Source organism: Lates calcarifer, linkage group LG10 (assembly GCF_001640805.2).
Source record: "Lates calcarifer isolate ASB-BC8 linkage group LG10, TLL_Latcal_v3, whole genome shotgun sequence".
Lineage (NCBI taxonomy): Eukaryota > Metazoa > Chordata > Actinopteri > Centropomidae > Lates > Lates calcarifer.
This window is the reverse complement of record NC_066842.1, coordinates 25,889,646-25,907,696: the sequence shown is the minus strand read 5'-3', so window position 1 is coordinate 25,907,696 and position 18,051 is coordinate 25,889,646. Positions and strand designations below refer to the sequence as shown.

The following is an 18,051-nucleotide window of genomic DNA, read 5'->3' as shown; positions in this document are numbered from 1 at the left end:
CGGCTTGCAGCTACAGTTGTCTGTCGTGTCTACACTGGATCTATTCAGCCACAGGGCTGCTGAACACTGACAAACCTCGCAGCCCAATACAATCAATGCAGTGACACATATAGTCTTTCTGAAGTGAAATAACAAGAATACTTTTCCAGTACTGACATATATCACAATATATGTTCAGTGCAATTAACAGTATTCCACAGATATGTGTAACATTACACAAAAGTCCTCAAGTGTGCAAAAGAAAGACCTTCAATAACTGTTGTTTCTTTTCTTTTCTTTTTTTTTAAATGACCATTTGTTTGTAATGTGGATATGTATCAGTGGATGTAACCACAAGGTAAGTTTTAAAGTCCATTGGTGATGCAGGTTGTGAGAGAATAGAAAACAGAGAGGTGAAACCAGCAACAATAGTTCTAACACAAACACATTTATCCTCACACTGGAGCTGCTGAGATGAACTAATATTTGTTTTTTCTCTTTAAAAATTATTTGAACAATTATTCAATTGCAATTGACTGATCATTTCACCAATACTGCATGTGTACAGTCCATAACTCTCCATAATAATGAAACCAGAAGAGATTAGAGCCTCTGTCATTTGTCTGTTTATGCATCACACACACTTTCTGTATCACCACTGATCAGATTCTGATGAAAAAAAAAAAAACTGTCGGTTTATAAAACTCATTCTGATTGGCCTAAACCAGGGCACGACAATTAGAGTTCAAAGGGAGGTAACGTACTGACTAATCAGTCCAGAAGTGGATTTTATCAGATTTCCTGTGATGGAGAAGTATGATTGCCTTGTTATGAAAAAAGGAACTTCACTTGTTTCGTCGGGTCGCTGCAACTGTAGAGCAATTCTGAGAAGAGAGAGAGGAAAAAAAAACACCACAACAGAGAGAGAGAGAGACGTATTGAGCAGATACTCAAGTCTTCCTCAATAAAGCTGTGTGTATGTGCATGTGTTTGTCGATCCATTGTATCAGCATTAATATACAGGCTCTCTCTGTCAGGCTGGGGAGGGGGAGTTATGGAGAGAATGTTTGGTCCTGTTTTTTTTTTTTGTTTTTTTTTGCTAAATTTATCAGGGCGGTTATCACCAGTCTCTCTCTCTGTCTCTCTCTGTCTCTCTCTCTCTCTCCAGATGGTGGATAAGAGGCCTTGCCTTTATTAGCCAGCGCTGGCCAGATAAAGACCTGGTATTGATCCCAGGTTGAAAGAGCAGGTTCGTCAAACATGGCTGATTTACAGAGAACTGATAATGGCAGCACTGGGCAACCGAGGAACTCCAGAGAGGAGAGAGAGAGGAGTAAATCAACAGAGTAATGGATGTGTGTGTGTGTGTGTGTTGCAGGGGGCAGCAAAACCCTAAAACACACACACATAAAAAAAGAAACAAAGACGCCAAGTATGCTTGCAGTCGACAGAGAAACTTGCTCACGTGTGCAGTCCGCCTGAATTCTCTCTTCTTCTTCTTTTCCATGTACAGTCAAATACACACATAACCAACCCTTCACCTCAACCACCCCCACCCCACCACCCTGCGCGCACGCACACACACCACACACACACACACACACACACACACCACCTCTAGCTAATCTCTAATCTCGTCTCGATTAGCACCTGACAGAATTTCCATGGGTTTATCAAACCAAGCCAACCAACAGACGCTTATCACTTCCAGCCCCAAAATTTCACAAGAGCAGGAATTTTTGAGATTAAAAAAACACAGCCAGTGAAATCTTGAATAAGTCAAAAGAATATGACTGAAAACTCTACTATCACATGGTACGGGGGGGAGGCTCAGGATAAGAGGTGCATGAGGGGCAGATTCACTGGAGCCAAGATTGAACCTCATGAATTCTTTTTTCTTTCTATTCGTTTAGACACAATAGAGATAAAAGGGTGATGCGAATGGAGAGCTGCAACCTCATAATGGTTCCACAGACTTTTTTTGTTGTTGTCTCTGGGTGACACTAACTGTCTCCTGCCAGATAACAGGTAGATGGCGGATAGATCTGGTAATAACCACTAATAATTGCCAGTAAACTAGACTAGAGGATTATTTTACTTGAAGAGGTGCAATTAGAAAGTTGAAGCATATTGTCACTACAGCCTCCTATATCACACAGGATAAATATATATATATATATATAATGATAAAAACACACACAAAAAACAAAACAAACATTGATGTTTTCCTGATGATAAAATTTCTAAAGAATGAGTGACAGACACTACAGATGTCTGCAGTGTCATGTGGTCAAATCTTAGTCAGTTCACCCACACACTGTCAACAGTTTTCAAAAGAACTATTTGTTTGGTGAAAACTGTGAGAAAATCCTCTGAACCTTTGTGACAATAGTGACTAGTGGAGCTCTCAGTCATGACCTGCACATTACATTAGCACTTCTTTGCCATGCCACAATTTATTCTCTGGGAGAGCAGGACTACAAATGAAAGGATTTAGAGAAAAAAAGAGGCAATAATTTCTGATGATAATTATTAATTATTAATTAATTATTAATGCCAAAAAAATTCCCTGCACATGGGAATAAAAGTATTCAAACAGAGGTCTTCATAAAGTCCTACAACATAATCCATAAATTCAGCACAATTTACATTTACAGTCAAACATGCACACACACGTGCAGAAAGTATTCAGACCCCCTCATCTTGTTCACATTTTGCTATGTTGCAGCCTCATGTTACTACATGTAATTTAAATTCATTACCCCCTGATGACAAAGCCAAAATATAATTTTAGAAATGTATGTGAATGTATTAAAAAGGAAAAACTGAAATATCACATTGACATAAGTATAAGTAAAGTATACTTTACTCAGTGTTTTGTTGAAGCACCTTTGGAAGTGATTACAGCCTCGAGCCTTCTTGGTTATGACGTGACGAGCTCTGCACACCTGGATTTGGAAATTTTCTGATGTTCTTCTCTGCCGATTCTTTCAGGTTCTGTGAGGTTGGATGGGGACCGTTGGTGGACAGCCATTTCAAGTCTCTTCAGACAGGATAGGGTTCAGGTCAGAGTGGATGGGCCACTCAAGGACATTCACAGTACGTATGCTGAGGTTCATTGTCCTGTCGGAAGGTGAAGCCTCAGACTAGTCTGAGGTCCTGAGAGCTCTGGACCAGGTTTACATTAAGGATATCTCTCTATGTTTCTCCGTTAAACTTTCCCTCAACCCTAATCAGTCTCCCTATCCCTGCTGCTTAAAAAACATCCTGCAGCCTGATGCTGCCTCCACCATGCTTCACTGTTAGGAAGGTACTGAGCAGGTGATGAGTGGTGCCTGGTCCTAGTTCAAAACTTCCTCCATGTAGGAATTATGGAGGCCACTGTGCTCTTAGGACCCTTCAATGCAGCAGAAAGTTTTTTTTTGCAGCCTTCCTCAGATCTGTGCTGAGCTCTGTAGACAGTTCCTTCAGCCTCATACTTTGGTTTTTGCTCTGATATTCATTGTCAGATGTGAGACCTTATATAGACAAGTGTGTGTCATGTCCAGTCATGAATTTACCACAGGTGGATTCCAGTGAAGGTGTGGAAACATCACAAAGATGATGGGAATGGGGGGAACCGGAGCTAAATTTCAAGTGTCATTACAAAGGGTCTGAATACTTATGTCAATATTTCAGTTTTTCCCTTCTTAATTAATTTTCAAAAACGCCAAAAATTTCATTTTCACTTTGTCATGGGGTATTGAGACTGATGAGGGAGAAATTAAATTAAATCATTTTAGCATGAGTCTGCAGAATAACAAAATGTGAAAAAAACAAAGGGGTCTGAATACTTTCAAAATGTATGGTACATTGTGAGTCTTATATCTGGCTTTCTTTCTCCTCTTACCTTCATTGTACAGGGGTGTGTATGGCGGGGGGCTGGAGCTGTCACCTTCTACTGAATCATCTTGGTCAGAGACTCCGCCCTCCTCTCCTGATAGGCTGAGGTTGTCTGGTGTGTTTTCCTCACCACCATCGAGATCCCCAAGGGAACCTGCACAAAGAAGAGATGGGAAACTGAACACCTGGACCTGTACTTATTTTGGTCAAATCCACTACATTTTGCCTCCTGTTGGGTCTTAGAGATACCTGAAACATCTGAAGACCTGGACCTGACTCTGATGAAATTTACAATAAGATAAATTAAAAAAATAAGCACACTAACGTCCAGATGGATGAAGATACATTTCAAGCAGTTATATCAGGAAAAGAGAATTTATTTGAGTAGAGAATGGCAGATCAGGATATAGAGAATAATATATAAATGTACTAATTAGATCAGGTGGTAACAAATGCTCGTAAATGAGTATCACCAAAATAAAAAAGCTCATTTAAGTAGAGAAGTCCAGAGATCTCTATCTGTAGACAAAGAATAATAACTTTCACAGAATAATATTACACTGTAGGTCTGCAGAGGGAGAGGGGTTTGAGTTTAATTGTCTTCCCGTGGGCCTTAAGTCCAAACAGGCCGGTGCAGGAGAGGTGAAAATTAAAAGGAAGTGAGATCATTAAACAAGCCACTTATGATTATGTACGTACAGAATAACAAAAAATACCCCAAACACACTGATCCATTTTTTAAGTGGACTCATTCAAAAGACCGTTTCGAGAATTGGACATGCTGAACAATCTAATCCAGAAGATTAATAGTAAGAAGCCAAGGGGGACCTTAAAGCCAAATTACAGTATACCTAAAATTGTAGCTAAAAGAGTGATTAGTGCAGGGCTGATCTATATCAATTACAGTTTCATAATCCCTGCTGACCATAGTAATTATACAGTACTTTTGATCTATTTTAGCCTGTTTGAAGATTACATCCAAAAAATGGAGTCAGTTAAAATGAATTTGATGTGACTTTTTTTAAATTGCTTCATTAATAATATTCCTTCTATAATATGAATACATCAGGCTGCTTTAATGGTACATTAAGAGATCTGAACCTTAAAATAAACCATCATATTTTTATTGGTTGTTTTTCTGAGCTTTAGTTATTAATGTCTCATGGCTTGCTGGTTATTAAAGGGAGTTTCTATTGTGTTCATCTGCATCAGATGACATGCTTAATTCTCAGTTCCCAAGAGGATACCATACTGGAATAATTAATTCAAGGTAACCATTTCTTTTAAGAGGATTAGAGCATGCCAGAGATGGATATGCAGAAATGGTTAATATGCTGCAGACTGCAGAGGGTGAAAACAACTCCCATACATAATGATGATGTACTGGAAAGTCAAGGAGGGTGGGCATATTGTTTTTGAATAACAAAATCGGAATGAAATTAATACAGAGATTTCATTCCCACCTTTCTCTTTCAGTCCAGACAGGTTGTAAATTAATTTCCATTAGGTTGTGTTGAAGGAACAGGGGGATTGTTTCAGAGCTAAAGCCGTGACTAGGGGCGTATATATTTACAATACTGGAACAAAAGGAGTCTATAATCTATACAAAGCACACAACAATACCCGTGAATAAAGAAGCTTGTAGTAAAAGGGAGAGGCAATTTTTCTAATTCTGTTAATTTCACTTCCAAAGCAATTAAAAGCAAGCAGAGATAATGCTGGGAAACAATCGCCGACTGAGAAAGTGTTTCTGTCTTTGTAAATGAAACATCTTTAGGCTAATTTCAACTTCCACGCCTGCATGGTTCACTCTAATTTCAGATAAAATTAACACAGCTAGATTTGGACCTTCATAAAGAAAAAAAAAGAGAAGAGGAGAAAGAAAAAAAGATCGATCCTGTATACAATATTTTTAGAATTAGGTCTATGTCGCCTGAGCTTAGCTAGATCTAATTTTCAATATCTATAAGGACATTTTCATACAATTAATTTTCCTTTAATCATAATTGTACAAAGGGACTTCTCTGTATAAAATTCCAATTATATTTCCTGTTTAAAATATAGTTTGAATTATGATTTCTTTCCTCATTACAGCTCTGGTTTAATGAATCAATCACTGCATCACTGCTTTCAGACATCAAATTGTGCGGAAAAGTTTCAGCTCCACTTTCTTTCCTCTTTTATCCACAGAGAAATATTCTCTCTTTCCCCTTCTCGTCCTGTCTCGGATAGTTGGCAGAAAGGATAGCTGGGCCTGTGTGATAAGTGCAGCACATTCTACTTCATTTGCCAGTTTAAAAGTTAAAGCCTTATTAATTGTTACAGTGTGATATCCACAGGAAAATTGGACTGAACTCATTCAAGAGATGGAGGAATAATAAAAGACAGAGCCCACATGTGTATCTGTGGAGGAGGGACATGAATTAAGTTTAGACTTATCCAACAGCACCCCTAAACCTTCTAGGCTGTGAACAGGACGATCTACACTGTTCAGGAAAAAAGCCTGAAGATGTCATTTATTTATTTTTCCAAAATGGTTCCAATAAAACTTTAAAATGAAATTCAGGAAACATTTCCCACCAGTTCCTCGACACATAATTTTTCTCTCCAGCAGTGAAACTTTTATAGCGTCATCTGTAGACAGGCAACATACAAAGAGCATGAAGCAATTCAATCAGAGGGGTTTTTTGTGTATTTGTTTGTTTGTTTATTGTTTGTTTTTTATTTTGATTAAGATGGTTTGAATACCTTTCTAGAACAAATTGCTTCTTCATAACAGGCCAACTCATGTACACTGTCAGAACCTTGACCTGTGCTTTGACAGGAAAGTAAAATGATCAGTCAGAGAGGGTTGAGAGGCTAATTTTCATCTGTCGGCTGTCATAGGGTAGACTGAATGAGACGGAGAGATGAAGCACAACCTCGCAGGACAATATGGTGACTGTCTTCTGTGGACAGTAGCTAAGGCTTGCCCAAAAAATTCTTTTGAAACGCTGGTAAATCACTAAGCTAACCCCAGTGGTTTTGACATCTGCCTGAAAATATGGACAAAAATCATTCTCAACAAAGACAAATGTTAAAAATGAGGAGTGTCGAGTCTCATTCAAGTCAAAAAAATTCTAATAGAGCATGACTTCGGAGTAAGGATTTATTTCCATCATTGATTATTCTTTCAATTAATTTTCATTAATCACTTAACAAATGTTACATGTTACAAATTCATTTAGCTCATATTAAACTCAGAAATACTTATGCCAGTGCTCTGATAATATCTTAAATATGTTTTTTGAGAAAAACCTCTTATTACATAGCTGTTTAAAAATGTACCTTAATAAAGCAGAACAAAAGTTTCCTGAATAGGAGACTAAACTATAAATCCGATCACACCAACTCTCTCTCTGCTCTCAACAAATACTAATGTTCAAATGCAATTTAAAGAGACAATAACCAGCAAATGTAAATTATGTTTTGATTTTAAACTATGAACTGGTGATGGCAACTGTTCAATTTTATGTCCATCAACTGGAGCAGAAATAAACAGTTAATCAATTAAAAATAAATTTCAAAAAGATTTGGATGACTAATAAATTGTTATTTTTTAACCAAAAATGTCAAATGTTCTCTGGTTCCAACTTGTGAGGATTTGCTGGTTTTCAATTACAATCAAGTACAAAAGATAAAAGAAAACAAAAGGTATCTCAGACAAACACAATTTTAAAATGATGAACAAAATGATAGAGGTCTGAGCTTAAATAAAATTCTGGGTCCATGTTGACTGAGTCCACCACCAAGATGAGACGGAGAAAGATGTGGCAGCAGAGCAGTGATGGAGCCCCAGCGCAGAGACTGCAGCTGTCTGTCTTGGAGGTGCGAGGAGAGGCAGAACAAAGTGCTGCAGCTGATGAAGGCACCAAAGATACTGCTTTATTAACTCTCCGTCCACATCAAACCTGCAGCGAGCAGCTCGCTGATTAAACACAGAGACAACACACATCAAACCTGCATGCTCAACAAGCCTGATTAAACAGACGCAAACCTCGCTGCTCTCACGCTAATAACCCACCACACAAAAAACACATTAGACCTGAAAGCAAGAGAGGGAGAGAGAGGAGAGGGAGAAGGGGGGAGGGGGAGGCGCACTTGTATCAGAAAATCATAGAGTTGTTAAGAGAAACATAAAAAGAGGATATTTAGAGAAATTAAGGAACGAATGGAAGGAGAGGAGAACGTGTGAGCTTGAGAGACAGAGAGAGAGAGAGAGAGAAACTGAGATACCTGACACAGAGTCACGGACTAGAGAGGAGCCACTTATTGATCAGAGTGAAGAGAATTACCCACCACTGAGGAAATACTTTTAATCAACTTTGCACTTTAAACAACATCTTCCTCAACGCTGCATGGGCACTTATCACAGCTCCCTGTAAGAAAAACCATCCACACAGCCAATGATATTGATCCATTATATTCAGCTGCAATAAAAATCTGCTTTTTCTCCTCAGCCTTTAGGATGTGAGCTGCTAACGACTGCACATTGATTACTCTGGGGATGACAAAGTCAAGTAAAGCAATAGATTTTTTTCGACACATCTGAAATCCCTGGGACTTATTGATCATCCTGCATATCTTCACATCTTATATGGTGACAATAAAGTACCCAGAGTGCAGTGGGGGTGGGGGCAGCAATGGTTGAGGTCTGCAGGGTGATCAACCTCTGTCAGACATCCACAACATTTCTTAGATGTTCTGAAACTCATCTGTCATATCTGAGTCAAAATTGAACTGAGGAGTCTCAAAATGTTAATATCAGAAATCACACATACAGTAGTTTTGACTGTTCACTCCACTGAGAAGGAAAATCTCAGTTAACTGTCAGGATTTATTACAGTATCTGAGCTTCAGTTTTCTCACTAACCTTACGTGGCTCTATTGACTGTTGTCTCTGTTTCTTCATATCACAGAAACAGAGGCTGTAACTAACCAGTTTCATCAGAAAATGGGACAGGAGAATTTTACTAATTTGTCATTTAATCATTTGTCAGAATGTCAGAAATAATGTAAAATACCAATCAGATTCCTGAGGTAGACTCTTCAAACTACACACTTTGTCTAGCCAACAGTGAAAACTGAGCAAACATACACTGTAGAATAACTACTGATGAAAGATTATCCACTGAGAAAAACCTCACATCTGTATCAAAATGTCAACTACTGAGGAAATATAACAACCCTGCTTAGATATTTTGACAATTACAAAAAATCCTAAATATGACCTTGTTCCAGTCTCTAAGCTCTGAGTACTTACTGCTTTTTTGTGGTGAGATACATACCTTTGATTTTTGGACAAGCTATTTGAAAATCTCCTCAGGCACTTTTTTGGCCCATATTTCATCACTATCTGACATTTAATAGACCCAAACATTAACTCAACTGATCAGTAGAGAACGTAACAGGCAGATTACCTGATACTAACAATAATGTTTAATTGCAGCTATCATATAAGATGATAAACCTTTGGTATTAATATTGGCCTGAGTTCAACACAGATAAATATAAAGAATATGTGTGTGATGACAGAAAAGTAAAAAAACTATTTAATTCAAAACTATTTTAATTCAATGCTACAGAAAATTTTCCACCATGCCAGGAAGAAATAAAAAGTGCTCGCCAACAGACTGAAGAAACGAACAGACTGAAGAGAGAAATAAATGTGTATAAATAAAAACACAAAAAAATGTCACACATCACAACCAGCAGCAACAAAATCCATAAGAGCAGTGACAATGACTGATGAGACTGCAGTGATAGAGGGGTGAACACAGGACACCTGAAAATACAGTATACACATATAACACAGCAGTTCACTGTGTTTTTGAACATTACACATATTTCACATCTTTGACTGACTATATTTAAGACCTTTAAAGGCCTTGAGTTTCAAAGAATTCTAGGAATTTTTAGACTTTTAGGAGCCTGTTTTTTTTCAGCTCTGTTCACCTCTCAATGAAAAGAAATCTCTCATCCTGCCTCTCTCCATTCCAACCTGCAGTCTCTCCTTTATATTCTGGCTTCCTCCTCTCTTTCTGTCATTATCTCTCCGTTCCTCATCCCCTCTTATCCCCACCACCACCACCTCTTTTCTTCTTGTCCGTCCCCTTTCAATATCACTGGCGTTCTCTCTCTATATATCCCTTATAGTCCATTACCTTCCCTTCCTCCCTCGTTCTCTTTCTCTCCCTCCCCTCCATCCCTTTTTCTTTTTTTCAGTGAAAAAGCGTAGTGACTGGGAGCGTCACTCTGTGCGGATAGCTGGGAGCCGTTGGCGGTTATCGGCTCCTGCAGACTCTCTCTGCCGGTCTGATCTGTCTCCTCTTCATTAAGCAAATACGCCGACGTGGAAATGAAAACATAATAGCTATTTGATTTCCAGCGAGATATTTTGCATATTGGTTCGGAGCTGATAGCGGAATTTCATCAAGTCATTTTTTTTCTTTCCTTCTCTCTTCCCTCCCTATCCCGCCACCACCGCCACCGCCGCCCCCCATCCCCACCCCCCAACCCCTCCTCCATCACCACCACCACCTCCCTCCTTCCCCTTCCCTCCATCCCCATGCTTTAAAAACTGAATTACTGAGCTAGGCTGGCTTTCAGCTAGATTTCTTTACATTGCTGGGAAGAGAAAAAAAGAGAGGGGAGAGAGAGAAATCTAGTTCCCCAGAAAGACTACTTAAACGATTAAATATCCCCCCATTCCCATCTTTTTTCTCTCTCTCCCTTTTTGATAACAAGGAAGAAAATTTAAAGAATTCACAGTACTTTAGGTTGACTATACTAATCAAAGATAGCAGTGAGAAAATTAACTACTTAATGAGCACAACCGTCTCCCTGATAAAGGTCCTAGGGAGACAGCGGGGAGGGACACTGGCTGAACCTTGGGAGAGCGACTCATAGAGACAGAGAGGGAGAGATAGAAAGCGATAGAGCAGGCCACCAGATGGAGGGATGGAGTGTAATCGAAACAGAATGAAAGAGACTTGACACCATGCAGAGGTAACAATTAGTTTCCCTCCCCCTCTAAGGAGGAGATACTTGCATGTTGGGCATGAGGAGGCCAGCTTAAGAGATAGCAGCAATACTGCCCCTATAGTGCCACAGATACCCACAGTGCTTTGTATCAGCACCGGCCATGATGGATGGTCCAGTAGCATGGTATCCTTCATGCCCCCAGAGAAAAATTTGCCCTGGAGGAGAGGATCAGCAGCCTCTTCACAGCAGGCCTATCTGATAGTCCGGTGCCTCTCAGGAGGACTACTCACCGGCCCGAGCCCACTGAAATAAATCTCCCTGCTGCTGCTTTCCATGTTGGAACACCGTGTTGCTTCAGAGCTGATAGCGGTCCTGCCATGTTATAACTGCAACTCCACGAATACTGTACACACTCACACATACGGCCGACCAGATACACACATCTGAGGTGAGGAACTGAACTCTGTTATTAGTTGAAATTACTGCTGAAACAGTCATATTATTGATTATTTGGTCCACTTTTTTTTTATTACTGTCCATCACCATCTATTACTTTACTTGCAGACAGAATTCTTCAAAATTAAAATTTCTAAAAAGGTTCATTATTTCCTAAAACAGTTGGACATAGTAGATCTTTAGCAAATGTTGGTCAAATAAGAGGACTTTTTTTTTTTTTTTTTACTCTAACCTACCTTGAACTCTGTTTAGTTGTGATGGCTGACGGTCAATACTTTACTTGTGATATTCTACAATAAATCTAATTTCTAATTTCTAATGTTTAAGACTGCACCACAAATTCTACCATATGAAAATGAATAATAAATCAGAAGGATACTTTACTGCTGCTTGAAATACATACACTGTTTCTAAATAACCTAAAACATATATTTGGCATATCTGTAGGAATACTAATCTGACATGTGTGTCCTGTTTTCCCCAAATTAAAATGGGTTGTAAACAGAAAACCATACTGGGATTATTTTCATGTAATGTAACATAAGGTCAGAGATGTGCTGTGGTGTTAATATTAAGTCAGTTATATGTGGATGGAACAGACATATAATACTGACTGTTTTAATGACACTTACAAAAAACTGGATCAGTCACATGATGGCCAGTGTTGTTATGGGTTGATGAGGATGGGGTGTGTAAATTAGGGCTGAACAGATTTTGGGAAAAAATCTAATTGCGATTTTTCTGACAGATTGCGATTTGACTTGTGATATAATTTTTAAAGTCAAGCTTCAGTCCAAAATTCACTATATACTTGTAAAACATGTGATGGAGCATTACAATTTTAGATACCATTGAAATATTAACTGCTCTGTGAACTAATCCAAGGATGAGAAGGAAAGTATATGAATCCAAAATGTATTTATTCTAACAATAAACAGCACTGAACATAAACGTAATGAACCATAGAACAATTCTTTCTCTTGGCTTCTTTGCAGTAACCTTACATCAGTCATACTGCTGCCTGTGGTGATTTTTCAAATGCTGATACACTGAGGATTCCTTAGAAAGAATATTGATAAAGAAATATACATATGCAAAACATGGGTGGCTGTATCACTTCCAAATGTTTTAATTAATTTTGCATAATGTCATACTTTTGTGTAATGTTTGAGCCAAAACAACCCTGATATACTGGCTGGTCCGTGTCACATGACTGAGAGAACCAAGTGTCCCATGCAGCTGCGGACAATCGCACAGCACACCTCAGCATCAGACATGAGAGAGGGAGGATGGCTGAGATGAAACACGGTGTGGTTTGGTGGTACTTTTCACCAGTAGATAAAACTACAACAATGTGCACTCTGAAGAGTAACCTCTTCAAACATTTAAAAACAATACATAGTTATTAGGAAGTTGAACAAAAGCAAGAAGATTCCAGCACCCCCAAATCTCCTGCGCCACCCTCTGTCTGACAAAAGACGTTGAAGAGAGTTTTCATGGAGGTAAAGCATGTCCAGGTACAGGTATCACCGCTAGTAGTTACTGTATTGCCTCTGCCAATATAATTATATATGATGTCTAATGAAATTCCAAAGTTATATGAGCAAGTCAAAACAACACTGAAAGACTCCATAGACTCTGCAAGCAGCATGGTGTTAACAAGTGATATGTGGACAGCAAGAACGACTGAAGCTTATTTGACTGTGACAGGACATTTTATTGATCAGAATTGGGTGATGCAGGCTTGCACTCTTGAGACAGTCCATGTAGCTGTACAACACACAGCAATATATCAGACAATATATCTGACCTCCTCGCAAAAATATCTGATGACTGGAGCATTACTAACAAAGTCCATGCTGTTATTACAGACAATGGAAATAATATAGTCTCAGCTGTGCGAAAACCCCACTGGAATCCCATTCCATGCTTTTCACACACTCTAAACTTGGTAGTGGAGGACTCCATTAAGGTTGACATGAGTTTGAGATCCATCCTGGAGAAATGTGGTGCTATTGTTCAGTTCTTTCACCACAGCACGAAAGCGGCTGACAAGCTAAAAGAAGTACAAAATCAGTTGCAGTTTCTACAGCACAGACTAATCCAAGCAGTAGAGACGCAATGTAATTCAGTATTTCACATGCTGGAGAGACTGGATGAACAAAGACAAGCCATTATAGCAGCACTTTGTCTTCTTGGGAGAAACACCCTGTGCTTGAATGAGGGAGAATCGCTAATGACCAAGCTATTGAAGCCGTCAAGCCCTTTGAAGAGGCCACTAAGGAAGTTTCTACAGAACAGTATGTAACCATTTCTAATATTTCATACCTCTGGTTTCTGTTCTCCAAAAAGCCACCATGTCTGCTGGGCAGAAAGGTAACACTATGGCTTCACAGCTTGCAACGCACTGCCAGCGGTGCTTTCAAAACATTGAGTGCAACTATACTCTTGCAGCCAGCACCTTTTTGGACATTAGATTCAACAACATTGTCTTTTGTGACACTGGACATGTGGAAACCATTAAATTATGGCTTATCAGTGAGACACAAGCCCTGAGCAGTTGTGACAGGCAACAACCAGTGATCCCTGTGTTACTGCATCGACTGCCTCCAAGGGAACAGTCTTGTCAGTGCCACAAGGGTCACCTGCTGCAAACACTCAAAGGGATAGTGCAGACCATTCAACATCCAGGGGAGGGTTATAGCAAGAGACACACGTATAATGGCTTTTCAGGGGAGTCACTCAGCAAAAACAGATGGATACATTGAAATGCACAGATACATAGAAGAAAATGTGATCCCAAGGAGTGGTTGCTTTGGTGGAAAAAAATGAGAGCACATTTGTAGTGCTCACCAAACTCTCAAAAAGATACCTCAAAACTGTTGCAACCTCTGTTCCAGCAGAGAGGCTATTTTCTAAGGCAGGAGAGACAATTAATCAGAGGCGAAATCGTCTTAAAGCTGAAAATGTTAACATGTTACTTTTTCTGAACACCAATTTAAAACTTGAGTAAACATAAGTCTTGATAAGACTACAGAAATGTAAGAGTGTACAAAAATTTCACTTTCCCCCAAACATTGCTGTTAGTGTTTGTGTTAAATGTGTTAAATATTCTTCACAAAATATAATCCGTTGTGTGAAAAGAGTTGTAGACTTAAGAAGATTATGAAATCTTTATGAACGACCAAATGAGGTACAAAAAAATAACAAGAACTTTTTGTTTGAATTTTTGAAGACATGTTAATGTTAATTTAATGTAAAGTATCATTAATAAATTTTAGTATTTCTGTAAAGTTCTTTTTTGCACTAATTAGCATAAATATGTTTATGCAATTATAAGCCAATCCAATCCTTTTGTAATGGTTAGTCGCTGGTATATGTCATGTGAACCATTATTTTGAAAAATCACAGGCTGATTTAAGAAATGATCAGTATCGGTATCAGTAAAATTGTGACAAAATCAGTAACGTATCAAATTCAAAAAGGTTGGTATCGCCCATCCCTAGTGGAGACAACTCGTCGTGTCTTTGATCAAGTCTTTCTTCTGGTATTCTGGTTCACAACTGTTTCTTCTCAGGCAGCACTTCAGACACACTCACCCTAACAGACTGTTTCATTTTCCTCAAGGATGCCTTACTCCCACATACATCACAGAGGAACAGCAGACTGCAATTTTAATATAGTAAGCATAGTGTGTTGCTCTGAAAATCTGAGTGAACATGTGTGCATTATGATAAGAAAGTCTGGGAATGATGAGAGAGAAAAACAACAATTTTTCATGTCACAGATGTAAATTCAAACCAATCAAATACTTTACTTTCCTGTTTCCCATGTTATTTTATTATGTTGTTATGTTATTAACATCAGCCTGCATGTTCAGTGAACTCATCAGACCCAGCTGAGTAGCATCATATGTGTTTGTAAGACAGACAATTTAGTATTCAGCTTCACTTAGCTTAGTTATATGGGCAACAAAAATGAGCTGCTGATACTAAATGGTCTCTCTCTTTTTAATGTAACAGGTGGGTTTAACCCTCCCGTTGCCCTCTGTATTGCCCTTTGTATTCTGTATACTTTTTTCTTATTATTATTATTGTTCAAAAACAAAAGATAACTGCTTCAGAATCACAAATGTCATGCACAACAACAAATCCTACTACAAACACACACACACACACACACACAAGAAGGCACATTGTCAGCCACCGGGTCACTTTGACCCAGAGGACAACGTGAGGGTTAAAAGAAAGAAAGAAAAAGAAAAAGAAAGAAAGAAAGAAAGAAAGGAGGTGTTTGGAGGGAGGGAGATAGAGAGCAGTTACCATGTAGCCCAAGCTGAGACCCTGGACTATTGAAGCCAGGCATGCAGAGGAGAAAGCCAGCCGATAAGCCCGACTGATAAAAGATAGAAAATAGCAGCAGATTTGAACTTTCCCACCGTCCTAAGATCCACAGAGGGAGGAGGGGTTGATTCAACTACTTATTGAATCCCTTCCTATCTACACCAAACCCCCACCCCCCTGCAAAACCCAACAAGGCCACGAGTGGAGCAGGGATACGAGGTTGATACATCAAAATACGCATGCACAGCACGGTTCCCACTGTTGAACAACGACATGACTCTTCTAAAAAAACTGTAGTGAACGCTTGTGATACACTAGAAATACCATGACCAGTGGGAACCAACACACACACACACAGAACAATGGTGCACACACGCAGAGAGCTATCAGCATAATCGCACACTGCAGAATTTAAAACTTAAAATAACCAAAAGGATTCGTGGAGAGGTCAAGGGAAGGTCACCAAGAGCTAACCACTTTCTATAGACAGACAGACAGACACACACACACACACACACACACACACACACACACACACACACAAGGTCATAAAATATGTGAAGTTTTTCCATCATTGTTCCATCCTCAAATCATATCAGAGACAGTGTTTCTATCCATATCTCTGGTCCTCTGAGTTGATATAAGAGACCCAACCTTGAGTAAAATGGTGAGAATTTTTACACACTTTTAGACAAACACATGTCCACACGAACACTGTTTGGTGAAATAAGGTCATTGCCGACATGGTTTTGGCTGTGAATTTTATCGATGAGATTCATTCACAAGGTCTATACTGCAGATGCTCTTTGGCACTATGATGACTGACATGCTCTGATTCTTACACAGCAGCACAGGTGTGACTTATCCTCTATGCAAAAACACACCGACACCGACTGAAAACCACATACAGTTAGTCTATCTGTGTATATACCCAGTAGGGATGTGCACAAATAATCGATTAGTTGATTAGTCGAAACAATAAGCATAGTTGACACCTTTTTTTAGGAATCAACTAATTTTTATTTAACCAACTTTTGGTTGGGGGTGTGGTGCAAGCAAAACACTAGAACAGACGTCGGCAATAAGAAGAAGCGTTAAACGAGCTGTTGCTAACGTTAGCTCAGGCTCTTGCTAGATGCTCAGCTTGTTTTTAGGTTAGGATTCCTTCAGTGTTCATCGTTCAGGAGGTTTTTACTGGGAGACGAATTATCTACAGAAGTCTCATTAACTCCAAACGGACCAAGTAATTAAAATTGGTAGAAACACTGAATGAAGCAGTTTCATATAAAAAATCAATGTTTCTTCGCAACAAGGACACAGGATGTTGAGGGGCTGTTTGCTCAGCTAGTTTCTCTGTTGACTTAAGATCTAAACATCTGATGACAAAAATCCTTCATCTGGTTTAAGATTATAGTTCTAACGTTATAAAAAGTGACGGTAATGTGACTTGAAACATTAAGAAAGTAGTCTGCTGAAAATGTGTGGCCATGTGGACAAAAACACTATGGATTTGTTGTACCTAAATACTCATGTGACAGCAAATGACAGGAACAAATAACTGCTTCGGTGACTTAAATGCTTTCAGACGATATGTTTCCTCTTAGCGTTGTTGGAGAAGTAGAGCAGTCAAAGGCTCACGGAACCTGAATACACCGCGCCTTCACGGAAGACCATTACCAGCCAGATTGAGAAAAAGTACAATGACGCAGCTACAGCTCTAAAAAAGAACTTAACGGAAGCCAACAAAGTAGCAATAACAACCACTGCATGATCAGTTCTCACATCAGAGTTTTATGTCACTGTGCCGTTACATGGACGGTGACCAGAACATTTCCGGTTCTGTGCTCCAGCAACAGATGAGACACACTGCTAAAGACAACACCGCTAGTCTGAGGTGCGTTGTTAATGAGTGAGGCTTGGGAGGTAAAATTAGTGCATCTGTACACTACACTGCTAAAAACATGACTTGACACAACAACATATTATTTTGGTTTGGGTGGAGGGCAAGTCTTAACGATGACGTCACAACTAATCGATTAACAGACATAAATTGACTTGATTAATCGACTTCAAAAAGTAATCAAAATGCCCATCCCTAATATGGTTGACAAAGTACTCTATAGCCTCAAGGTTTATGAAAGGAAAGATAAAACAAGGCTGCTTGTGTTTTTGCTGCAGATGGTTTGCCCCAAGTGGCCAAAACTAAAAAATAATGCTTTAAGTCAGGTTAGTTTTTATGGTTTAGTCAGAATAAACAAGGCAGATTAAAATTATTAATATTAATCAACAGGAATCAAAGTTCACAAAAGTTGAAGAGAAATGAAATATTTGTTTTGATTAACTTCATCCGATCTCACGACAATCACCC

General features: G+C 39.0%; 1 protein-coding gene across 1 annotated transcript in view; it reads right to left on the bottom strand.

Moving 5' to 3' along the window:
- The window catches only part of zfpm1 (zinc finger protein, FOG family member 1), a 97,100-nt gene that overhangs the window by 48,091 nt on the left and 30,958 nt on the right, over positions 1-18,051 (bottom strand). The window contains 1 exon segment of the mRNA XM_018704028.2: positions 3,869-4,015. Within this exon segment, the coding sequence (XP_018559544.1) occupies positions 3,869-4,015 (147 nt within the window).